The sequence below is a fragment of the Schistocerca piceifrons genome, chromosome X (genome assembly GCF_021461385.2).
Source record: "Schistocerca piceifrons isolate TAMUIC-IGC-003096 chromosome X, iqSchPice1.1, whole genome shotgun sequence".
In the NCBI taxonomy this organism is placed as follows: domain Eukaryota; kingdom Metazoa; phylum Arthropoda; class Insecta; order Orthoptera; family Acrididae; genus Schistocerca; species Schistocerca piceifrons.
In genome coordinates, this window is record NC_060149.1 from 806,283,151 (window position 1) to 806,310,858 (window position 27,708).

Consider the following 27,708-nt stretch of genomic DNA (forward strand, 5'->3'; position numbering starts at 1 on the left):
CAGGATAATGCACGACTGCATGTTTCAAGTCCTGTACGGGCCTTTCTGAATACAGAAAATGTTCGACTGCTGCCCTGGCCAGAACATTCTCCAGATATCTCACCAATTGAAAACGTCTGCTCAATGGTGGCCAAGCAACTGGCTCGTCACAATACGCCAGCCACTACTCTTGATGCCGGCCGGGATGGCCGAGCGGTTCTAGGCGCTACAGTCTGGAACCGCGCGACCGCTATGGTCGCAGGTTCGAATCCTGCCTCGGGCATGGATGTGTGTGATGTCCTTAGGTTAGTTAGATTTAAGTAGTTCTAAGTTGTAGGGGACTGATGACCTCAGATGTTAAGCCCCATAGTGCTCAGATCCATTTGAACCAATTTTGATAGAAACCGAGTACGCCCTTGTCCATTGTCCGAGAGTGTGTAAATCAATACACCAACACTTTCTGTCCATCGCCAAGTGTGATACGTTCGAGTCACCAAAAATCAATATACGACGACACACCGGCTCCATGCTATTGGATTATCGGACTTCCCCTTTACCCTGACTGTCGCCTCCTGGACACCGAAGAACATCGCTTAACGTGTGTGTCGTCGTCGGGTGTTTGGCGACTGAGACAGAAGATCTTAGCTTGTCAACTCCGCGTCACACCTGACGTGATTGAACCTTGGGCCCTCGTCTTTCCAGATGTCCGGATGACTTTTACTTTCCCTCTGCAAAATACTGTGCGTTCTAGGGAATTGCCATCGAATATGTCTTCGGCGAAGGAAGGAAAGTGGACTTTGATTACTGGTGGTACCTGCAAAACGCTCACAACGCCTTCGAACGCACATCGAGGTACCGTACGCTCTCCGTAAGTTATTTACGTAGAGTTTTCGTTATCTCCCTCTTTAGCTGGAGAGTGCCAGGCTCAGTCTGACGTTCAGAGCAACGTCACAGAAAGTCCTGAATAGTAAGCAGTGAGAAGGAAAAGAGATTGCCTGGTTCATGGAAGGCTGCATTACCGAGCGAGGTGGCGCAGTGGTTGTCACACTGGACTTGCGTTCCGGAGAACGACAGTTCGAACCCACATCCGGTCATCGCTTCAGGAAAAAGTTGGTATGATTCCCTGGAAAGGGCACTGCCGGTTTCCTTCCCCATCCTTCCCTAATACGATGGGACTGATGACATCGCTGTTTGGTCCCTTCGTCCCAGCCAACCAATCACAGCTGCATTCATAGAGGCATTAGCAAAGCTGAATGAGTCTCTTGTAAATATTTTTACACGGCATTGTTGGAGATAGAAAACGCCGATGGTAGTGGACAAGAAATATCCAGCTGCACCATTTCTTGAAGAAAGATTCTTTTAGCTGAAGTTGCACAAGCAATCTACAACTTTTTTCCTATTGAATAACATTTTTATAGCATTGTGTTCTATAGGATTTTCGTTTGTACATGTTCACTGATTATAATCATGTAAAAATATCATGGTGGTGGATGAAATTTTCACTGTCAGTATTTGGCCGACAAGGGGAAGAGAGGTGGTGGCATGAACTTCCAGTCTTTTCGCCAATGTCTTGGATCAGATTCCAAAACCTCTCTGCAGCGTCTCATGAAATGAGGGCATATGACATCGTTGATGGAGATCTGTCCGTCGGGTGGGGACAAACTCGGTGGTCCCCTGGTGCTATTCTAGAGGAGTAGGCTATGCGATGGCACTGCTTTTCATCTGCTCACTTCCCTTCACATATAACAACACATACTGACACTGCACTGTGCAAGCACTAACCACGTCATCCAGACGACACAAATACGCACTTGACACTTCATAACGCGTCGGAGGAAGGCAATGGCAATGGCAACCTCCTATACATCGTTGCCAATAGTGGCATTGCAGGATTCCTGCATTTGCTTCCCTATGCTCATTCCCTGAGTACAGGACCACTCTCATACGTTATCACACACGCCGTACGCCAGCATGCGTCACTTGTACAATGCCACCACGAAGTGGCCCAACAGAGTCTACTTTGCGCGTCATTGTTCTCTCTTTCTTTCAGCGTTTGTGCCATCTTTGGCAGGATTATTTATATATTTTACTCAATTTTATTACCCTATACCGTTCCAGTCGCTAAAAACGTCAGTCACCCCATGAGAAGAAATTCGTGAGTGCCATCTGTTCACGACTAGTGTAAACTTTATTTTTGTTTGTTGATACTTACTTAGTTCGTGTTTTGTGTACCTGAGTCCAAGACGGACCTGTGTAAAGCATTACCCTGTGCGTAAACGAAATGCAGATGTATTTCAAGCAAACGAATCAATAAAATGGCGAACATTTGTCACATCAATAGGTGTTTATTATATATACATAGATTCTTACTTTTTTTTCCAAATGTAGGTTCCAGAAAGAAATAATAATGAATCCACTGGAGAGCTATTTTCTACATCAAAACTTAATTTGCAAGATCTGGAACAAAGGTGAGTGGAATCACCAGCATATAGTCTCAGGAATTTTTAAAGATATTTCAGTAACGTCTTGAGGCATATGACTTCGCCCTAACTTTACAAATTCGGTTTAAACATTAGCGAAACATAGGAAATCAAATGATAAAAATAACGTGATTCTTGAGTTTCTCCCGGCGTATTTGATAATCAAAATATCCACGGGTGTACTACCGGTCTACAGTGTCCAACGGGCACAATATTACGGCGATCATACATGTCGCCATCATCAGGTGAACTGACGGACTGAGCTCCTGTGAACGTGCCGGTACGGAGATCCGCACGCTATGGCTGCTCCGCCTGTATGATCGCCGAAATATTGTGCCCGTTGGACACTGTAGATCGGCAGCAGACCCGTGGATATTTTGATGATAAAAATAACATTCTAGAAGACATTCGACAGTAAAAATTGCTTCCAGTAATCAATTGGGAAACTGGTTGGCCACGATCCAGGTTGCTGTTAATACTTTTATGTGACACTAACTTAAGTTTAAAAGAGCGCATACCTTTCATTTTCTCAAATGTCTGGCAGCTTCATAAATACACTACTGGCCATTAAAATTGCTACACCACGAAGATGACATGCTACAGAAGCGAAATTTAATCGACGGAAAGAAGATGCTGTGATATGCAAATGATTAGCTTTTCAGAGCATTCACACAAGGTGGTCGCCGGTGGCCACACCTACAACGTGCTGACACGAGAAAACTTTCCAACCGATTTCTCATACACAAACACCAGTTGACCGGCGTTGCCTGGTGAAACGTTGTTGTGATGCCTCGTGTAAGGAGGAGAAATGCGTACCATCAAGTTTCCAACTTCGATAAAGGCTGAATTGTAGCGTATCGCGATTGCGGTTTATCGTATCGCGACAGTTCTGCTCGCGTTGGTCGAGACCCAATGACCGTTAGCAGAATACGGAATCGGTGGGTTCAGGATGGTAATACGAATCCCGTGCTGGATCCCAACGGCCTCGTATCACTAGCAGTCGAAATGACAGGCATCTTATCCGCATGGCTGTAACGGATCGTGCAGCCACGTCTCGATCCATGAGTCAACAGATGGGGATGTTTGCAAGACAGCAACCATCTGCACGAACAGTTCGACGACGTTTGCAGCAGCATGGACAATCAGGTCGGAGACCATGGCTTCGGCTTCATTTTTTCGGATGAATCCAGGTTCTGTTTACAGCATCATGATGGTCGCATCCGTGTTTGGCGACATCGCGGTGAACGCACATTGGAAGCGTGTATTCGTCATCGCCATACTGGCGTATCACCCGGCGTGATGGTATGGGGTGCCATTGGTTACTCGTCTCGGTCACCTCTTGTTCGCATTGACGGCACTTTGAACAGTGGACGTTACATTTTAGATGTGTTACGACCTGTGGCTCTACCCTTCATTCGATCCCTGCGAAACCGTACATTTCAGCAGGATAATGCGACTGGCTCGTCACAATACGCCAGTCACTACTCTTGATGAACTGTGGTACCGTGTTGAAGCTGCACGGGCAGCTGTACCTGTACACGCCATCCCAGCTCTGTTTGACTCATTGCCCAGACGTATCAAAGCCGTTATTACGGCCAGAGGTGGTTGGCTCTGAGCACTATGGGACTTAACATCTATGGTCATCAGTCCCGTAGAACTTAGAACTACTAAAACCTAACTAACCTAAGGACAGCACACAACAGGATCTATGTACCCAAATTGCTTGAAAATGTAATCACATGTCAGTTCTAGTATAATATATTTGCCCAATGAATACTCGTTTATCATCTGCATTTCTTCTTGGTGTAGCAATTTTAATGGCCAGTAGTGTATATTTCATGCTCTACGTAATGAGAGTAACATAGGAAAATTAAGTAGTTGAAATGTGATTTTTGTAACTTACCGACAAACAGCACGGCGAGAAACACGTGTCTAAGCATGGTAACCTGAAACACATTCCAAATGTTAGTTACGTTTTAAGTAAGACAAATACTTAGTTGGTGCATAAGTTCCTAGCCAGACATACATAACAGAGAATTTAGTCATCAATATTATATTATCCTTCACTGTATTCCTCAACATGGAGAGTCACTAATGTCAAAACGATCCTCCTTACAAGGGGAAAAACGTTTTCCTGCCGTGCTCTGTCCAATGACATTATACCCATACACGGTGCAAGTATTTATGGCCGCCTCGGCTGCTGTCACGCCTCTATTGAACTCGAACAGAAGATTATGCCGGAAATGTTCCAGTTTCTTCACTTGGCACTCCATTTATAGCGTCCAAAGCTCCACTTACTATCTCAACATGAGAAAATGACAATATGTCAACTCAAATGGCAACAGTGATCTAGAAATAAAAAATGACCATTGATAAATTAACCCATACCAACCGAAATACAAACACGAAAAGTAAAAGCGCTAGGAACTTATGCACCAACATAATAGATACTTGTGGATCAGACTAACCAGTAAACTGTACTAATGAGCAATTATCATGTTAAGAAACAAAGTGGATAAAGTTAGAAATAAGATGAGCAACACCGTTGAAATGTTCATCTCACTTCCTGCATTGGCAGAATGATGTTGAAAATGCCACACCCTGCTGTACCACGAGTGAGCCGAAAAGCTCAGTTTCAACAAATGAATGTGACTTCATCCAGAAGCATGCAAGATAATTAGTGGATAGGAAGCTATCTTTTTTATGTTTGCAGGTTTAACTACATCTTTTTTTATATTTTCGGCAAAATTATGGGCTGTTCTTAATGTAAGCGTTTAAAATTTTCTTGCACAGCACTGCACATAGTTATCCCTTCGCTTATTGTCATTTCTTCTTAAGTAATACATACAGCGCGTCCGAGGTGGTATGGTCAGTATTTAGGGACATGAAAAAAATGATGATTCGAAGAGTCTACTGAGCATGGGCTTCTAAATACATAGCTTAACAGCTATGAATACTTCTTCATCTTCGATACTGTGAAAAAAATCTCTCCTGCTTTCCATACTTTGAGAGGTGATAGTACGGACCAAAGCAAGAAAAAATATCCAGTAAACACGTACCCTAAAGGGCATACCTTAAGGGCTGCGAGCACTTGCTCATTTCCCTACTGTGAAAAACATCTCTTCTATAGAACAATTGCTCACAGCTCTTAAGGTGTGGGGTTTAGAGCATATGTTTAGCAGACTTTTTTTTCATCGAATGTTCGTTTCTGTCATACCCCTGGATACTGACCACTGCTCCTGGAATATCCTGCATAGCGTAATAATTCCGTGTGACAGTGCGTCTGGTATATCTGTAGGTGTCTAAAATCTTCAGCGTCTTTAAGAGTGGAAAACAGAAACCGTCTATAGCTTCTGCTGAGACTGAGAGAAAGGTTTGCAGGATAGAAACGGTTAATCTGCTTTTATTTTTTCTCTACTCCGAGAGCATGTCCCCAGAGAGTCACTGCTTCGCTAACAATGAAAAGTCTGCCTATATGCAGATCTTTAACAGCAGTTCGTGACTTTCAGTTCTCTCGTTATCCGTCAGCAAAGGATTGACACACTTGCTCTCTTGCTGAGTTTGGGAAACGAAACTAAACAACTGTAGTTCAGTGTTCAACGCGGTTTGTCAGAGCTTTGTTGAGTTGTCCGCTCTGTTCTCATTTTGGGGCTAGTAAGAAGACGCTCATGTATTTGTTCTACGCCATATTATAGGCTGACTACAAAAAAAATACTTAAATAAAAATTTTCTTCCAGGAGAACACGTTGATCGTAAACTGTAAAGGCACGCTATTATCTGGACGAAAGAGCCGAAATTTTCGAAATGATAATGGAAATACAATACCCTGTAACTAATGCACTACTAACTATCCGTCTGATTTGATACCATAATCGACTTAGACGTCATATCAACCTTTTTTCATTTCAGAAGTTTTTTTCCGTAAATTGCTGATTACCTTATAAGCTGCCGCTTCGATCCACTGGTTTTAAAGGTCCCGGGTAACCCCTCTTGACATCTGAGATGCCTGTCTCTGCGTTTGAAATATTATACCACGTACAAAGCCCTCTTATCCCTTCCCTTTGAGGGATATAGTTGTATTATCATCTGAGCTGATAACTTCTGATTTTATTCGACAAGCAGCTTTCAAAATTTTTGTTTTCTTGCTGTAGTCTTTGCAATAATTCACTGTTACATGAATATGGAGATTTATGAGTTTTATATATTAATTATTATATTAATGTGCTGAAAACTTATGCTTTCTTTTTCGTCCACGATGGTGTACAAGGAACCATGACATGCAGACAACGCTGAAGCACCTTACTGAAGGGTGGTCAGAAACGGTCTGAAAAGCATGTAAGGGCGTTGCAGCGTAGGTTGTGCTGAGAAATAATTGTTACGAAAAAAACTGATACATGAGCCTATTCCGAGTCAGTTGGCATTGTAGCCAATCAAGCCGTTTCGCACGGATTAATGTGGCCCATAAGATACAATTAATGTCAGTTGTTCTCATAGTGTAGATGACAGCACGCGAGACTATGCAACTGTCCCATGTCCAATTTTTGTATCACTCTCGTGTTCCGTTTTATGAAACTAAACAAAGAACACGTTTGGCAACACTGTCCCTGACGAGCAGCTTGAATTTGCGTGCACAACTGCCTGATTGGCTAATTTAAGTTCTAATTAACTTGGAAACGACGCAACGATCGAATTTTTCTCTTAACAGTTATTTCTTAGAACAATCTACCCTGAAACGCCCTTACAAGCTTTTCTGATTGTTTCTGACCATCCTTTATAGTCTACAGTAGAAATTATTTAACCAAGCACTACTATAGTTGTCTGCTACGTTATGTTAGTTCAAGTATTGCTTGGGAATAAAAAATGTCATGGTATTCGACAAACCAAATTCTAAAGTGGGTTGAAAAATAAAATAATCTGAGATGGACTGGATGGTATCATCCATTACTAAACTTAATTATCGTGTCCCCATTGCCCTGTAAATGTACTAGTTATTTTCAAAGAGGAAAATTATGGATCAGAATCTGGGTTTTGTTAGGGGTAAGAACAAATCGTTAGGTGAAGAATGATCTCATTTCTATAGATGCGTTTTCTGATAAAATGGATACGTGCAATCTAGAAACAAATGCACTGGGAACCATACACTACATCTACACACAGCTGAATTCTGTTTGAAGCTATTTTTTGCTCGACAAATGAACAAGTGGGCAACACATCTGCAAGTTGGGCACATATACCACAATGTATGTGATATACTGTATACGATGGTCGCACGTACTTAAATGCAAATGGCTCTGAGCAGTATGGAACTTAACATCTGAGGTCATCAGTCCCCTAGAATTTAGGCAGGACTCGAACCTGAAACCGTAGCAGTCGCGCGGTTCTGGACTGAAGCGCCTAGAACCGCTCGGCCAACTTAAATGCATCTATGTATGTATATTATTACAAATAATCTGTAGTATTACGCGCCCGTCTCAAGCAGAATGCCTCTACATTTTTCTATTTTTTTGTGAATTAACGTAGTTAAGCGAAAAATAAGAACTAAAGTAGACGAGTAGGCAAGATGTCTACGGATTATACCGCATTAGGATTGAACCTTCCTCCGTCGATCATACCCTAATGATTGCAGTAAAACAATTAACTCACGGGAGCTTCAGTTCAACCCTCTCTAGCAGCGGTGGCGTCTTCTTCGTGAAGAAATCCCCACACCTGCGGTGCACTCTTTTAGTTTACGCCTTTACGTGGCCTAGTACGGAAGGGGGCAACTTCCTATCTCATAAAAAACTTGCAGTAACAAAGGAAAGCCAATTGCAATATCACCTTTTGAAGAATATGACGGGTAACTATCACAATATAACTGAAACGAGAAGCATTTATTAAAAAGCTAACCGTCTGGACGAAGAACATAGATCTTCAAGGGGATGAAGAAATTGAAGTAATGTGTAGCTCCATGCTTCACGTTGGCCTACCGTCAATTCTACGCCTTGCTTGTGAGTTTCGCTATTGAGGTTTTACTCGTATTTTTTTTTTCATTCACTGGCGAATTTCTACACCACCGAGGCCACAGATTTGTAAAAAATAATGGTATCGCCATTTGCACAGAATCTCGAACCTATCTTCCATCCCCTTCCTCACTACCCATTAATCACCTTAAATGTCCGCCTGCTTAGCTGCGTGGTAACGCGCTTGCCTCCCATGCAGCGCGCCCGGGTTCGATTCGCAGCAGGTTTGGAGATTTTCCCCGCTCGTGGACTAGGTGTTGTGTTGTCCTTATTATCATCATTTCAACCTCATCACCAGCACGCAAGTCGCCCAATGTGGCGTCGACTGAAATAAGACTTGCACTCGGCGGCCGAACTTCCACGGTTGGGGCCTCCTGGCCAACAATGCCACACGCTCGTTTCATTTTTTCACCTTAAAATATCTTACGAAATATTGGTGAAAAAGGGACATATGTCTTGAAACTTTTAAATCAAAGTCAGGGCTAACTCTGCGGGCATTCCTCAGACTTACTAATCAACAGAACAAACTACAGGCACGTAGCAACGCTCCAGTAGTGTGGGTTCTTAGCTGAAGTGCAAAAAGGAATCTGATTCGGAACATGAAATCACGGACAGGTGCGACGGATTGCTATTAACGTCGTGAATTTACTGATGATAAGAAGAGGGGGAAGAGTGACAGCACTTGCTAAATGTTGACATTCAGGGCTGGACTTCGAGGTTATCAAAGAAACTATGAAGAATTATTCTTTCTAAAAGGGAAGGGAAGATTGGAGAACAACGTCCCGTCGATGTTGACAGTAGAGACGCCATTTGCATTGAGCTAGGGACGCACAGAGAAGAAATTCATCGGTTTTGTTTGTGAATGAAATCGACCCGCAATTTCCTTAAAGTGATTTAGGGAAACCATTGATGGCAGCACGGTTAACGCAACCCAGGTCCTGCGCATGCGAATTCAGTGTCTTGAACTCAGTACCACCTACTTCGGTTTATCCTTTAAAGGAGATTCAGATTTTAAAATGTACGAGCGGTAAGACACAGTTGCAAAGTGAGTGAACCGCATTAAATTTTTATGAAAAGTGATATTTTGGAATCCAAATGCCTGTTGGTATATTTATAGGAAACATGAATTTACACACAAATTACACACCGAATAAATGTCATTAAGCTGATAGTGTGCAAGGATTATTTTTGAACAAAATAGCCGATCAATCCTTTATTGCTGCTAGACGTTTAGTGCATGACGTATGTATGTCTCACGAATTCTCGGGCGTGGAAACGACAGTTTAGGTTGTCAAGTAATACCTTTGTAAGGCTTGACGGTCTAAAGAAGTGAACAGTGAAGAATTTCCACTCTGGAGTCAGTCAACGATTTGCTAACCCGAAGACTGCAATGTTTCTGACAAAACATTGGAAGAAAACAATGACCCGGCCCCATACGGGAAAACTGATGTAACACACCTTTGTATGAAATTACGGAACAGAAACATAAAATGAAGCAACAGACGCTTCACTTATTTAAAACTAGCTGAAAAGCGAGTCAGTTTTACAATATGTCGGGTTAAGAGATCACTCGAGGGTCCAGGTCAGAACAAACGTGGAAACCACACCCAGAGATCTGAGACCGAACGTCAGAGCTACAACGGCACGCTAAAAAGTTCTTGGACCTGAATTGAAAGACTGTGCTTTTCAGGCCCGTAATGCACTTCTTTTCTGATGGAGACCCTTTCAGGTCAACGCATCTTGTCCAGAAATTTTCCACTGAGTGTACTGCATCCCTCAAGTGCTATCCCGAGAAGTCTACAAAATACCAACCTACGGATGTCACTATTTTCACTGCACTAGAAACGTTTTCCAGCCACAAAAATCTTCTGTGTGTATGGGTGGAAATCTGACGTAAGCAGTCTGATGACTACGGTGCATGCTACAACGATTCTGATTCCACATCACTCGTCCGTTACCAAATTTTTTTTGTTTCTTTTCGAGTACTACTCCTTCCTCGTGTGTTTCTCTTCACAGCTGATCGACCGAGTTTACGTATTCGTAAGATACTGGACTCGCATTCGGGAGAACGGCGGTTCAAAACCCGTCCGGCCATCCAGATTTAAGTTTTTCGTGGTTTTCCTAAATCGGTTAAGGTGAATGCTGGGATGATTCCTTTGGAATGGCACGACCGATGTCATTGCCGATCTGAGATGGTGTTTCGTCTCTAAGGCACTCGTTGTCGACGGGCCTTTAAACCCTAATGTTCCGTCCTTCTTTGCTCTCCTCTCATTTGGTGCACACGAACTGCTACTTATTATTTGCCCGTTACAAGGAAATACACAAGTAAAGTCACAATTTTGTCTTACAGAACACTGTCCATAATCTTTTCGATAGACAAAATAGATATCTCGTATTTTAGTGCTGTCGCACCAGAGTATACCCACTGCTTTGAATGCTGGTTTGTTCCCTGCGTGAAATTTCTCATCCACAGTAATAAAATGACGAAAAAACAATTAGGTACCTATTAATATGTACTGCTAAGAAATTTATTTTCGCAATCATTTTCAGGAACATTCAAAAAATGGGGCACAGATCTTTAACTTTGGGTTTAATTTCTCCCGTAAAATAAACCTCAGTCAATTTTCCGACTCGCTCAAAGAGTTCCGTATTTCATAAATTAATCACCAGTTGTCTTATTCCATATGTTAGAAAAAAATAGGGTAAATATCTCTTCTGAGATGAAGGCATCACAGACTAAGCTCAAACTCGGATTGAGAAAGTATGCGGCAGCAAATTGTTTACGTCCTCTTGAAAGGAACTACTGTGGAGTTTTCTTTTCAGCGGTTTAGTGAAACCACGAAAAACTTAAATCTGGATGATTTGGTGGCGAACTGAGTTCCAGCCCTCTCGAAAGGGGCTGCAGTGTCTCAACCATTGCACCCCTTCGCCCGGTAATGGCAATGCCATAGTGTAACCCATACTGTGTACTTCGACGCTGTTTTCGAATGTAATTGTAGCTTAGGAAAGCCATTGATATAAATGTTATTTAGGTAAGATTAGAGAAATGTGAATTTTGCCGCACAATGTATAACTGAAGAAAGTGAGTGAGCAGACAGCATATAAAATTTCGAAACCTTTGGACCAACTACCGTTTGCAATAGTCAGCCCAGAACAAATATCATTATGACGTCGCAGTATTTCTGATTATCCATTGGAACGAAACAAGCGCAACGCGACTACCTTAAGAAATCTTGTAGACAAAACTGTTCTTGATATCACTCTTACGCTTGATTGATATAATTGCTTGGCACATAAAATCGTAACAATATAAAAATTTCCTTAACGTCGAACTCCTTTCTGAGCCACTCTGAGATATTTTCATCTTGACCTGAGTATATGCACCTGGGGATACTCCGACGTGAAGTTCCACTTGCGGCGGTGTAGGCACGTGCGTGGGATGTGGCGTCAGCGTGACGAGCGAACTGGCGCTCTGGAGTGGAGGCGTTGGCCAGTGTGTAAGCGCGCGGCTCGATGGTAAGTTAAAGTGTGTCGAGCCGGCAGGCGCATGGCGCATCCGCCTGGGTCAGCCGCATTCCTCATGCTGGACCAAAGGTCGGCACGCTTTCACCCACACTTACGTAAAAGCGCCGCACGCCTTTATGTAAAGGACCGCCGTAAGTTATGGCAGACGCTTTCTACGGGGTTCCTCGTATGACGAATCGCAAACACCGGTCGGCCTGCAACATCGCACGTCGTCAGGAATTTGTCGCCTGTGTAATTTGGCTCAATTATATTGTCGCCGTCTTCCACGAGCCGCTTTCGCAATGAACAGGTTCGACAGCGAAGAGAGTTATTAGCCAGCTGTACACAATGACAGAATGAAGACTGTAAATCTTCCCCACGCGCGCAACTGTTTTCGAACTGCCGTAACAGCGAAACCTGTTCTGTGCTTTCTGCCATAAGCTTGCGGGCAGACTTCACTCTAGAGGAAACCAAAATACTCCATATTTTTAATAAATGTGTGTTTTAATTGAGCCAGATACTACGATCCAATTAAAAAATTCCTTGTAGCTCAGTTCTGTTAAAACTTTATCAGGAGATGAAATTCAAATCGTTGTACAAGTAACACACACAAACCGAATGGATTCATTCTTACTGCGCTCACCAATCCGGTACCATGCGATACAGGGTCATATCCCCATTTCACTTGAATTTTCAGTGGTTTACCTGAATGCAGGGTAATTATAAGATGCTAGCCTCTGTGGCCTCTGGGCGACGTTGCCACTGTGGAAATTGGAAGTCGCAAATTCCAGTCGCTATTTCGGTATGCTTATGGACTTTCAATGTGTCGCATCTATATTAGTCTCTTAACACTAGTTATTCAGACAATTGTAGACAATGGCCGGCCGGTGTGGCAGAGCCGTTCTAGGCGCTTCAGTCTGGAACCGCGCGACCACTAAGGTCGTAGGTTCGAATCCTACCGCGGGCATGGATGTGTGTGATGTCCTTAGGTTAGTTAGGTTCAAGTAGTTCTAAGTTCTAGGGGACTGATGACCTTAGATGTTAAGTCCCATAGTGCTCAGAGCCATTTGAACCTTTTTTTGTAGACAATGCATTGTGACATGCGTACTTGTTGATACATATATAGAATTAATGCACCTGCAAAAACAAGTTGATCTAGCGGAGTGCCTGTTTCTTCTTCTTTTGCGTGTGCCTTTGCCCCTCATCGGCCTATGTTCGGCATTGTTATTTATGGTTTTGGCATGGTTAGTTTAAGGGGTGTCCGGATGCCTTTCCTGCAGCCAGCAAGCTTCCTCCAGGACCCAAACTGTCTGCGCTTAGTGTTATCCGTGTGAAAGTGACCGAAAGTTTTCAAAAAGTTTGCGCATCGTGTAACTGAGGCAGGGGTTGGATGCCAGCCTGGTATTCAGCTAGTGAGATGTGGGAAACCGCCCAAAACCCACACCCAGGTTGGCCGTCGGAGCAACCATAAGCGGCACCTTACACGAACGACTATGTGGGCGGCTAACGGAATTGCTGCTTAATCGAGCCAATTAAAAATGTTGGTAATTCCGTTCACGAGGTTACTGCCGGTTTCCTTCCCCGTTCTTATCCAACTGAGCTAGTGTTCGTCGTTACCAGGGGGATGTTCAACTGTAACCTTCCGTCTTCCTTATCATCCTTAGGTATCAGGTGTTTCCCAAATATTCCATTTAACATGGCCTATCCTGATTCTTCCCAAAGGATTCGAGATATCTCAACTGTGTTTCCAGCAAATGACACGACACAATGAGTGAAGTAGTTTAACTTATGACAGCAAAATCTTCTAAGTTGTTAGACTGTTGGAATACTCTACGCTTCGACCCTCTGATTCTTGAGGATTCTTATAGTGTCCCTGGGTTCCTAAGAACGACCCAACAGAAGGGTCGTAACGTACAGTATTGTAGAAGACTGACGAGGAATATCACGCGGTAAGAGAACCTGCAGACTTATATATTTCACTGTGTTGTTAATTTTTCTTATCTACTAAGATTTGCGTATATGCATAATTAAAGTAACAATGTAATTTTCTAAACGGCTTTCTATAATCCTAAGAAAACAAAATGCATGACTATAACAAACTCCAACGGTTGTAGTAAACGTTTCCTAAAAGTAGTTGAGATATTATGCTAAATACGAGGCTGGCATATTTCACCGAGTACAGTGGCTCTGTGTTTATAGTATTCTAAAGACGGTGCGTTCAAATCTCCATCCACCCGTCTAGATTAAAGTTTCCTCCGGTTTCCCTAAATCATTAAATGAGAATGCTAGATATCTAGCGATTTCCTTTTACATCCTCAAAAAAAAAAAAAAAAAAAAAAGAAACTTGATTCATGTGGCTCTGAGCACTATGGGACTTAACTTCGGAGGTCATCAGTCCCCCAGAACTTAGAACTACGTAAACCTAACTAACCTAAGGACATCACACACACACACACCCGAGGCAGGATTCGAACCTGCGACCGTTGCAGTCGCGAGGTTCCAGACTGTAGCTCCTAGAACCGCTCGGCCACTCCGGCCGGCTTTTACATCCTCGTCCAGTTCGAGTTTGTGCCCATCATATAAAACCGAGCGAGGTGATGAGGCTGTGAAGATATTGGACTTGCATTTGGGAGAACGGCGGTTCAAATCCCCGTCTAGCCATCCAGATTTAGGTTAACGAGAATACCGGGATGTTGCCCTCTACATGGCACTGTCAATTCCCTTTCCCATTCTTCCCTAGTGAGGGTTTGTGCTCCATCTTTAAATATCTGGTCTTCGACGGGTCGTTAAACTCTAGTCTTCCGTTTCCCCCCCTCAGCTTCTTATGATTTAATCGCCGACTAGACGTTAAACACTTAACCGCCGTTTCCAAAATCTGTTTATGCAGCTCAGTTCTGACTTCTTTCCCTGATCAAGGATGGGAGAACAGATCTGAAATTGCAATGTGCCGACTAATTTTGGCACAGTTTTGCTAGTACTGACAAAAGGGCATCGTTTCTGTAAAAAATAATACTTTTAACATCTCAGTAGACAAAAAATTGCGGGCACTCCTCACACGGTAAAACATATTACCCTCTGTCTACGATCCTTATTGTAAAGTGTATAAATATATCTTCACGACTACAAATGAACTTCCTCTCATGACGCTTCCAAAGCACCATTAAAAGTCAAATGAGTGTCTGAGACAATGGAACAATCTCACACTGCAGTCCAGCGCCAGGTATTAGTGCCAGGTCTTAGCAGCCGTGTTTTCCGTTACCTTCCTACGACTTTTTACAAAGTGACCTTGTGGATAACATCGGAAGTTCACTGAGGCTTTGTGCGGATGATGCTATAGTATATCGAGAGGTTGTAACAATGGAAAATTGTACTGAAATGCAGGAGGATCTGCAACGAATTGACGCCTGGTGCAGGGAATAGCAATTGAATCTCAATGTAGACAAGCGTAATAAGCTGCGAATACATAGAAAGAAAGATCCTTTATCATTTAGCTATAATATAGCAGGTCAGCATCTGACAGCAGTTAATTCCAGAAATTATCTGGGAGTAGGCATTAGGAGTGATTTAAAATGGAATGATCATATAAAGTTGATCGTCGGTAAAGCAGATGCCAGACTGAGATTCATTGGAAGAATCCTAAGGAAGTAGGTTATAGTACACTTGTTCGCCCACTGCTTGAATATTGTTCACCGATGTGGGATCCGCGCCAGATAGGGTTGATAGAAGAGATAGAGAAGATCCAACGGAGAGCAGCGCGCTTCGTTACAGGATCATTTAGTAATCGCGAAAGCGTTACGGAGATGATAGATAAACTCCAGTGGAAGACTCTACAGGAGAGACGCTCAGTAGCTCGGTACGGGCTTTTGTTGAAGTTCCGAGAACATGCCTTCACCGAGGAGTCAAGCAGTATATTGCTCCCTCCTGCGTATATCTCGCGAAGAGACCATGAGGATAAAATCAGAGAGATTAGAGTCCACACAGGGGCATACCGACAATCCTCCTTCCACGAACAATACGAGACTGGAATAGAAGGGAGAACCAATAGAGGCACTCAAAGTACCATTCGCCACACACCGTCAGGTGGCTTGCGGAGTATGGATGTAGATGAAGATTCTCTGTGACGTGGATGTCTGTCATGAGGATTTGTACAGTGCAGCTTTTGGTTAAAGCTGTTATGGAGAGGCAGGGAATAAAAGGAGAAAGGGGATAAAACTCTATGCCAACATGCAGCTTACTCCTCCCATTTAGCAAGAAGAGCGTAGCCGAACTTAATGATATCATCATAGAGACGGATCATCATCAACAGTGACATATGTCTTCTTCGCACGAGAGAGTGCGGAGAGCTTCGAGACTGAACCATAAACATTGCTGCAAGGTCCGTTGGTTAGGGATTTCCTCTCCATCTCTTCTCCACTCGCCAGTAAAATAATGGTAACGGAAATGTCTGCCACTGCCACTATTAGACAGCTTCCAGCTTGGCGAACGAAGCCGCAGCTTTGTGCGTTATCGATCTTGGGTACGGGGGCAGATGCTACCAACTTAACAAAATAGAAATCCAGCAGACCAGATTGGCTCCGCACTGTACTCAAAAAAATCTGTAGACGAGATACGAATTTATTGTCGTTCTGGATACAGAGCTTGTGATACTGCGGGAAAAGGTTACGTTACTTCTTCAACAAATCGTAAATGAAAGAGATTCTTCATATGTGATATTACAAAAAGTCGAAAAGAAATCATTGATGAAAAGTGGTTTTCATGGAGTCGCTGTTTTACGGATGACGTTTATAGTTACTCATGAACTGGTTGTAATCTGTACCTCTGAAGCCGCTGACTTGTTATTCAGTTTTCATAGCATGGAATGTTTTCAAAAAATGGCACACAACTGTTTTTGGCTGGATGGAAAGGTCAAGTTACGTAAAGCTGTCGTATCCTCCACTCTGCTCAACATGAGAAACTGACGGACGGGAGATATTTGCGCAGCACTTGACAGTGCGTGGATGTCGTGCCGAGGAAATGAGAGAAAGTCAGCTGCCGCTGCTAACGAGCAGGACCAATATCTGATCAGCGGGGATGCAAATGAAGAAGCCCGCGCCACAAGTCCACTGAGTGCCAGCTAGGAGCTCTGCGTAGGCTCCGACGGTGGATTACGAGGAAACTACGTGGCAACAAGCGAGAAATAGTGATAGACTGGTTTCTTTTAGCTAAAGCGTGAGTTACTAACGGGCGCTGAATTAATTTTCGAAGCGGTTCACGAGTGGTGTTTCAGTACGCTCCTCAATTATATTTCAGTTCCGTTGTACAACGTGGTGCTGTATATCTACATCTACATCCACATACGTACTCCGCAATCCACCATACGGTGCGTGGCGGAGGGTACCTCGTACCACAACTAGCATCTTCTCTCCCTGTTCCACTCCCAAACAGAACGATGGAAGAATGACTGCCTATATGCCTCTGTACGAGTCTTAATCTCTCTTATCTTATCTTTGTGGTCTTAAAGTTGGCGGCAGTAAAATTGTACTGCAGTCAGACTCACATGCTGTTTCTCTAAATTTCCTCAGTAGCGATTCACGAAAAGAAAGCCTGCTTTCCTCTAGAGACTCCCAGCCGAGTTCCTGAAGCATTTCCGTAACACTCGCGTGATGATCAAACCTACCAGTAACAAATCTAGCAGCCCGCCTCAGAATTGCTTCTATGTCCTCCCTCAATCCGACCTGATAGGAATCCCAGACGCTCGAGCAGTACTCAAGAATAGGCCGTATTAGTGTTTTATAAGCGGTCTCCTTTACATATGAACCACATCTTCCCAAAATTCTACCAATGAACCGAAGACGACTATCCGCCTTCCCCACAACTGCCATTACATGTTTGTCCCACTTCATATCGCTCTGCAATGTTACGCTCAAATATTTAATCGACGTGACTGTGTCAAGCGCTACACTACTAATGGAGTATTCAGACATCGCAGGATTCTTTTTCCTATTCATCTGCATTAGTTTACATTTGTCTATATTTAGAGTTAGCTGCCATCCTTTACACCAATCACAAATCCTGTCCAAGTCATCTTTTACAGTCCTACAGTCACTAAACGACGACACCTTCCCGTACACCACAGCATCATTAGCAAACAGCCGCACATTGCTATCCACCCTATCCAAAAGACCATTTATGTAGATAGGAAACAACAGCGGACCTACCACATTTCCCTGGGGCACTCCAGATGATACCCTCACCTCCGATGAACACTCACCATCGAGGACAACGTACCGGGTTCTGTTACTTAAGAAGTCTTCGAGCCACTCACATACTTGGGAACCAATCCCATATGCTCGTACCTTAGTTAGGAGTCTACAGTGCGGCACCGACTCAAACGCTTTCCGAAAGTCAAGGAATATGGCATCCGTCTGATACCCTTCATCCATGGTTCGCAAGATATCATGTGAAAAAAGGGCGAGTTGCGTTTCGCAGGAGCGATGCTTTCTAAAGCCGTGCTGATCCATGGACAGCAACTTCTCTGTCTCAAGGTATACAAGGTGTGTCTAGAAAGACCAGTGGATGGACTGAAATCTAACTGACAATATCAGTTAAAAATGGATGCATGTAGGTGGAGGAAAACTTAGGCGAGTGCTGTGTACCACAGAACACACTTCACTGGAGCGGTTTTGTCTGCTTGGTCAGTCGAACATACAGTGTGTCAGGACTAATGACGTAGTACAGTAGATCAAAGGAAAGCTTCATTACATACAGCAACAAACAGTGACGAGGCGCATGAGACGTGATCCACGTGTACGAGTGTAAGGAGCAGGAGTCATGAGCGTAATATGTCGTTACGACTACGTCACACTGTTGATTGTGAGTCGCGTTCAGGTTGAGCGTCAAAGAGCATAACAACAGGCAGCCTCGATTAATTACGACAGTTGATGCCACAAAATCGGTAACAGTCTCTGAGACTGATTAGGAGGAATGGAGAATTTACACGGACAGCGTTAGAGACGTCCTTAACAAATTGCAGAACGCCGCACATTTCACCTAAGAATCGTGATGAGAAGATAAAAGGAATTATGGCTCGTACACGGCAGTTTTCCTCTCGGCCATTTGCAAATGGAATTGGAAAGGAAATGACAAGTAGTGCTACGTGGTACCCTCCGCCATACACCATACAGTGGCTTGCGGAATATGTACGTAGATAGAGATGAAGGTTTGGGTATCATGGGTAGTATAAAAATAAAAAAGCCATAATTTGCTTATTTTAATTCCATGTCACACGGGATCGTTGTTTTGGTATCTCTGAAAAATGGTTCAAATGGCTCTGAGCACTATGGGACTTAACTTCTGAGGTCATCAGTCCCCTAGAACTTAGAACTACTTAAACCTAATTAACCTAAGGACATCACACACATCCATGCCCGAGGCAGGATTCGAAACTGCAACCGTAGCAGTCGCGCGGTTCCGGACTGAACCGCTCGGCCACCGCGGCCGGCGGTATCTCTGAAGCCAAGCTAAATTCTTCTGTGTACAAATGTAATATGAATTATTTGTGATGTGATCTCAAGAACACTCTGCAGTGACCTGTTCAAGGAGCTGGGGATGCTAACTACTGCTCCCCAATGTATCTGTTCCTTACTGAATTTTTTCATGAATATCTCTCATTGAGACCAACAGGTCAGTTCAGGGAATCAGCCCTAGAAATAAGAGTAATATTCAACAAGATTTAAAATCACATAATTTGGTCCTTAAACGTGTCCATTATTCAGGCATACATATTTTCAATAACCTGCAAGCAGCTATAAAAAGTTTAGCTACTAAGGAGTCTAAACTATTTACTGATGTGCAACTCCCACATCATTGTTGAATTTCTTAGTAGAACTAGTTGATATATACACTATTAACAACTTCAAATAATACAAGAGTTATGTAAAATTTGATTCCCGCATATTTTAGTGCAATAACGTGATCATTGTAAGTAAGTGTAATAAACTGTTTTATGTTATAAGGGACCAAACAGCCGAGGTCATCGGTCTCTAGACTTACACACTACTTAACCTAACTTAAACTAATTTATGCTAGGAACAATACACACACCCATGCCGGAGGGAGGACTCGAACCACCGGCGGGAGGGACCGGGTGCCTCTAACCGCTGTTATATGATTCGTGGCTACAATATCCTAAGAATTGTCTTATGCACGCCAGTGTATATACATGACATGTTTGTAACTAGTTTTGGTCTTAGCCCTAATAGGAAAATATTTTTCAGAGTTTTTACTTATTCCAAATCCGCCAGAACCATTTCACCTAGGATCTGTGCTAGCACCATTAGCCTATCGCTTATGTTTTGTAACTGTGTGTAATGTATTCTTGTTTTATGAAATGTTTTCCATCCTGGAGGATCTCCTTATTGTAGACTTACAGAACCAAAGTATATTTAACCTAATCTATGCTGCATCAAAAATGTTCAAATGTGTGTGAAATCTTATGGGACTTAACTTCTAAGGTCAGCAGTCCCTAAGCTTACACACTACTTAACTCAAATTATCCTAAGGACAAACACATACACCCATGCCCGAGGGAGGACTCGAACCTCTACCGGGACCAGCCGCACAGTCCATGACTGCAGCGCCCTAGACCGTTCGGCTAATCCCGCGCGGCTATGCTGCATCAAATGACTAACGAGAAAAATGCTGAACACTTGCCAACGATATTAACATATTTCACAGAGATCACATGTTCTTCTAACCATCATCACATGCTGTAAGAGGCGGTGCCGTCATGCACAGTATGGTAGAAACCCATGACATGCTTCGCACTATGCCTTTCACGTTCCGATGGCCATCCAAAGACCTGTAAGTCGGTGTTTCGACATATGCCAATAGGTGTCTTCACAGACAGTTTCCAGCAGATTTATGAACGTCCCTATTACGGCCGATGTTGCGTCCCGTCATCGTCTAGATTATCCGGAGGGAGTATAGCCTCACATTAAACAAAGAAGGCACGGCAAAAGATTAACATCTCTTCGACACTGGCTTCATTAACGGTAATTCAGCTGAAGGGAAGGAATCATCTGCAGAAGGAAAGATACCTGTAAACGTCTCCAATTAATGAAATATACTCCGGAGAACCATACCTCGACACTAGTCCAGCGTCTCAACCAGTGCGCCGCATCTCTCGATCAGAGTCAGCGAGACTCTTTAGCGGCTGTGGCTTTGCTGAGGAATGGTTCGAAAATTCACTCGGAGCGATTCTGGGATACCTGCTACCTAGATGGTCCCAAGGGGAATCGAAGCGCTATGCAGTTCTGAAACAGATGTCTTATATTAGACATCGTAGGGTCCCTAAATCGCTTGAGGAGATCGTCACAATGATTCCATCAGCGAGATCACAGACGACCCACTGTCTAACAAACTTATCGGTAATAACTTTGGCGCCGACGGGATGTCAAACTAACTAAAAATTAAAATTATCCCAGTTACGAGTCTAGCATTCTACCACTGTGTGGTCCCGCACGGTTGGGAAGTAACGATGGATTGATGCCAATAACGAAGATAAAGTTCTGGGTTGCATTCCGTATAATATTAAGTTCTTGAATATTGAAGAACTTATATGTAATGCATATTCCAAAGCCCGAAATGGTTTTGTAAAGACAGACAGTCTATGTCTTTGGAGGTGTGCGTCTGTAATTAATGGCAAGGAGCTCATGTGGTCGATAGTCGGTTCTTCAACGTACAGGATGTGAGAGAAAGAAATTTAGAATCTCTTTCTACAACCATTATGAAGAAAAATGTATGAAATGGACTCGCTTGCTGTCTGTAGCTGAAAATGGTAACGCAGCGGTCATGTATTGCAGTCTTGTATTCGGAAGGAGTAAGCTTCAGATCCGTCGCACTACTGTAATTTAGGTTGTCTATGATCGTCTTAAATCGCTAGAGACCAATTCCACGATCGTTCCTTCCGTATTCATATCTACGTCAATCTTTTGAGAATCACTTTACAGTGAATGTAGTAGAGCACTTTTTAATTTACTGTGTATTAGGTTTCTCCTTTTTCCATTCATTTATGGAGTTGGAGACAATGAGTGCTATTATCATTCCAGTTTTTCCTTCAAGCTCTCTACAAGTGCAATAGGTATGATACTGAAGAATACTCTTAGATTCCACTTTGGAAACTAGATTCTGGAATTTTATATGTGGATTTGCGAGAGATATTAGGCGTCTTTTTTCGAATGTGTCCTCAATTGAGCATCTCGTTTTATTTCTTACTACGGTCGCAGATTCGAATCCTGCCTCGAGCATGGATGTGTGTGATGTCCGTAAGTTAGTTAGGTTTAAGTAGTTCTAAGTTCTAGGGAACTGATGACCACAGATGTTAAGTCCCATAGTGCTCAGAGCCATTTTTTATTTCTTATACGGCAAACAAGCCTGTGACTATTAACGCTGCCGTTCGGTGTATAAACTTGACATCCCCTATTTGTTCACCTTTGCATTCCACACACTTCACGAGTATACCAGTATAGACTGTACAAGTGATTGTCAAGTCTATTCCAGAGACATATTTCAAGTTCCGTTTAACCTATTAGTAGATCCCGTTTTGCACGTGACACTCTTCACTTATCATAGCATCCAATAGCGAAAGATATTCTACAACATAAAGATCTGAGAAGGGTAAGATACACTCCTGGAAATGGAAAAAAGAACACATTGACACCGGTGTGTCAGACCCACCATACTTGCTCCGGACACTGCGAGAGGGCTGTACAAGCAATGATCACACGCACGGCACAGCGGACACACCAGGAACCGCGGTGTTGGCCGTCGAATGGCGCTAGCTGCGCAGCATTTGTGCACCGCCGCCGTCAGTGTCAGCCAGTTTGCCGTGGCATACGGAGCTCCATCGCAGTCTTTAACACTGGTAGCATGCCGCGACAGCGTGGACGTGAACCGTATGTGCAGTTGACGGACTTTGAGCGAGGGCGTATAGTGGGCATGCGGGAGGCCAGGTGGACGTACCGCCGAATTGCTCAACACGTGGGGCGTGAGGTCTCCACAGTACATCGATGTTGTCGCCAGTGGTCGGCGGAAGGTGCACGTGCCCGTCGACCTGGGACCGGACCGCAGCGACGCACGGATGCACGCCAAGACCGTAGGATCCTACGCAGTGCCGTAGGGGACCGCACCGCCACTTCCCAGCAAATTAGGGACACTGTTGCTCCTGGGGTATCGGGGAGGACCATTCGCAACCGTCTCCATGAAGCTGGGCTACGGTCCCGCACACCGTTAGGCCGTCTTCCGCTCACGCCCCAATATCGTGCAGCCCGCCTCCAGTGGTGTCGCGACAGGCGTGAATGGAGGGACGAATGGAGACGTGTCGTCTTCAGCGATGAGAGTCGCTTCTGCCTTGGTGCCAATGATGGTCGTATGCGTGTTTGGCGCCGTGCAGGTGAGCGCCACAATCAGGACTGCATACGACCGAGGCACACAGGGCCAACACCCGGCATCATGGTGTGGGGAGCGATCTCCTACACTGGCCGTACACCACTGGTGATCGTCGAGGGGACACTGAATAGTGCACGGTACATCCAAACGATCATCGACCCATCGTTCTACCATTCCTAGACCGGCAAGGGAACTTGCTGTTCCAACAGGACAATGCACGTCCGCATGTATCCCGTGCCACCCAACGTGCTCTAGAAGGTGTAAGTCAACTACCCTGGCCAGCAAGATCTCCGGATCTGTCCCCCATTGAGCATGTTTGGGACTGGATGAAGCGTCGTCTCACGCGGTCTGCACGTCCAGCACGAACGCTGGTCCAACTGAGGCGCCAGGTGGAAATGGCATGGCAAGCCGTTCCACAGGACTACATCCAGCATCTCTACGATCGTCTCCATGGGAGAATAGCAGCCTGCATTGCTGCGAAAGGTGGATATACACTGTACTAGTGCCGACATTGTGCATGCTCTGTTGCCTGTGTCTATGTGCCTGTGGTTCTGTCAGTGTGATCATGTGATGTATCTGACTCCAGGAATGTGTCAATAAAGTTTCCCCTTCCTGGGACAATGAATTCACGGTGTTCTTATTTCAATTTCCAGGAGTGTATTACAGAGTAGTTTCGAATTTATGAATATAGTCTACTTCATAAGATATTTTTTCCCGCAATATCTTAAATCACCAAATAGAGGGTGACAATTATTGAACCACATGAAAAAAAAACCTAAATTAGCTACAAACTACGGCGTGCACACACTTTATTCAACATGTAAACGTCACTATAGATATTTGGATTTAGGTTATGACATGTTCGATATGCCTGCCATCATTGGCGATATTGTGGCGCAGATGAATAGCGAAATTCTTCATGATCCGCTGAAGTGTCGGAACGCAGATAATGTCGATGATCTCCTGAATGGCTGTTTTCAGCTCACAATGGTTTTGGGATTATTGCTCTAGATTCTGTCTTTAATATAGCCCCACAAAAAGGATCGCATGTGTTCAGATTCGGAGAGTACGGCGGCCAATCGAGGCCTATGTTAGTGGCCTCTGGGTACCCCAGAGCCAGAATGCTGTCCCCAAAGTGCTCCTACAGGATATAAACCCCTATCCTGCTTCGATGGGGTCGAGCGTCATCTTGCATGAATTACATCTTGTCAAAATCAGGGTAACATTGGATAATGGGGATAAATCATCTTCTAAACCCTTCACGTACCGTTCGGTACTCACTGTGCCATCAAGGAATATCGCACCGATTATTCCGTGACTGGAGATTGCACACCATACAGTCATCCGTATAGGGTGAAGAGACTTCCGATCGCGAAGTGCGTACTCTAAGTCCCCCAAATGCCCCGATTTTGCTTGTTGACGAACCCATCCAAAAGAAAGTGAACCTCGTCGCTAAACCAAACCGTGCATGCACATACTGACTCCCATCATGCCCCAGGGCCCACCGTGCATTTTGAACGTCCTAACGCAAACCGTTCAGAAGATATGACGATTTTATTTCATATAATTCAATAATTGTGACCCTGTAGATTATATTCATTATTTTCGGAATGAAAACAAGTATCCACTTAAGACGCCACAACAGTACTGTAATATGTTGGGTAATAAACAATAAAATTGTATCTGGCAAAAAGTTGTTCTTCAAATAATTATGAGTATAGTTCGCTTCATTTCTCGGTCATTGTCGGATGACTTGCAGTGCTCATCCTTTATACACTGCTGGCCATTAAAATTGCTACACCAAGAAGAAATGCAGATGATAAACAGGTATTCACTGGACAAATATATTATACTAGAACTGACATTTTCACGCAGTTTGGGTGCATAGATCCTGAGAAATCAGTACCCAGACCTCTGTCCGTAATAACGGCCTTGATACGCCTGGGCGTTGAGTCAAACAGAGCTTGGATGGCGTGTACAGGTACAGCTGCCCATGCCTCCTCAACACGGTACCATAGTTCATCAAGAGTAGTGACTGACGTATTGTGACGAGCCAGTTGCTCGGCCACCATTGACCAGACGTTTTCAATTGGTGAGAGATCTGGAGAATGTGCTGGCCAGGGCAGCAGTCGAACATTTTCTGTATCCAGAAAGGCCCGTACAGGACTTGCAACATGCGGTCGTGCATTATCCTGCTGAAATGTAGGGTTTCGCAGGGATCGAATGAACGGTAGAGCCACGGGTCGTAACACATCTGAAATAAAACATCCACTGTTCAAAGTGCTGTCAGTGCGAACAAGAGGTGACCGGGACGTGTAGCCAATGGCACCCCATACCATCACGACAGGTGATACGCCAGTATGGCGATGACGAATACACGCTTCCAATGTGCGTTCACCGCGATGTCGCCAAACACGGATGCGACCATCATGAAGCTGTAAACAGAACCTGGATTCATCCGAAAAAATGACGTTTTGCCATTCGTGCACCCAGGTTCGTCGTTGAGTACACCATCGCAGGCGCTCCTGTCTGTGATGCAGCGTCAAGGGTAATCGCAGCCACGATCTCCGAGCTGATAGTCCACGCTGCTGCAAACGTCGTCGAACTGTTCATGAAGATGGTTGTTGCCTTGAAAACGTCCCCATCTGTTGACTCAGGGATCGAGACGTTGCTACACGATCCGTTACAGGCATGCGGATAAGATACCTGTCATCTCGACTGCTAGTGATACGAGGCCGTTGGGATCCAGCACGGCGTTCCGTATTACACTCCTGAATCCACCGATTCCATATTCTGCTAACAGTCATTGGATCTAGACCAACGCGAGTAGCAATGTCGCGATGCAATAAACCGTAATCGCGATAGGCTACAATCTGACCTTTAACAAAGTCGGAAACGTGATGGTACGCATTTCTCTTCCTTACACGAGGCATCACAACAACGTTTCACCAGGCAACGCCGGTCAACTGCAGTTTGTGTATGAGAAATCTGTTGGAAACTTTCCTCATGTCAGCACGTTGCAGGTGTCGCCACCGGCGCCAGCCTTGTGTGAATGCTCTGAAAAGCTAATCATTTGCATATCACAGCATCTTCTTCCTGTCGGTTAAATTTCGCGTCTGTAGCACTTCATCTTCGCGGTGTAGCAATTTTAATGGCCAGTAGTGTAGTTTGCTTCATTTCTCGGTCATTGTCGGATCACTTACAGTACTCATCCTTCGTATGAGTGCCAATTCTGAATGGTTTTCCAATATTTCCAGGAAACGTGAATTGCAGTTCCTGTGGGAGCCAGTGTGGCAGAAACGTTTATTCTTCTTTGCTAATGGCTTTCTAAGACTGTGTCAGAGCGAAGTAGCGCTAATAAACGAGGCCCGTAGAGGGCTGGGAGCTTCACGACTGGCAGACGGCAGCTGGAAGATATATCTGAGCCGCTACCGCGTCGCCTTTCACAGTAGTTGGCGGGTATAACTCTCCTGGCCCTTTGTGGGAGCGGGCGCTCCGCTACGCCAGCTAAACGACCAGCAGCCTTCTCCGTAAATTATGTTTACGCGTCCTTTCGCTAAATATCTGCGGTAACGTGGAGGACCTGGAGAACGAGTTTCTTCGGTAGGTCGTGTTTGTTTCTAGGGAGGCTGAATAAGGTCAAAGAAAGCATGTTTCTTTTGAAGCAGGACATTATTCCACCAGGTGCCGTTTAAAATTATTATTTAGTCTCTCGTTTCTCAAATGGATCTGAAAAATATAACAACACACCATAAAAAGAGACCTACAGCTTGAAAGTCATGTATCTCATTGGATGTAGCCTTAAACAAACGTAGTAGTTACCTATAATAACAGATGTGGATGCTTCGTAGTCGTTTCGTTAAAAAGAAGCCTGGTGGAATAGTGAATAATATCCTTCTTCAGATTTGTTGTGGCTGTGGTGTCCATCCAAAAAAAAAGGCCAAAGTATGTTTCATCTAAGAGCTACCTTTGTAGACCTTTTTACAGATAGCGAAATAGCTCCAGGCAGTATAAAGAATGTACTCAGATATAAATTCAATATAGGTTTTCGAATGATACCGTAGGAATGATCTAGTAAAGTATAGAAATAATTTAAAACAGTCTCCCATGAACAACAAATGATGGCACCAAGTGCATCTGAAAGATTACTGGCAGTGAGTTTCGAGTTCTAATAAAGAGAATATTCCAGCGAGCTGCTTCGTTAGATTTTAGGTTATTCAGAATAAACGTGGTTGATATTGCAAATGATTTAGCAAACAGCAAATGTCATCTGTGGGAGAGGGGACATTACTGTTGACAGCACAAGCAGAAATTATACA

General features: G+C 44.0%; 1 protein-coding gene across 1 annotated transcript in view; it reads right to left on the minus strand.

Moving 5' to 3' along the window:
* LOC124722715 overlaps positions 1–27,708 on the minus strand; it is a 54,135-nt gene that overhangs the window by 17,439 nt on the left and 8,988 nt on the right. Inside the window, exon 2 of the mRNA XM_047247857.1 lies at positions 4,363–4,405. Within this exon, the coding sequence (XP_047103813.1) occupies positions 4,363–4,405 (43 nt within the window). The remainder of the gene's footprint in view (positions 1–4,362; positions 4,406–27,708) is intronic.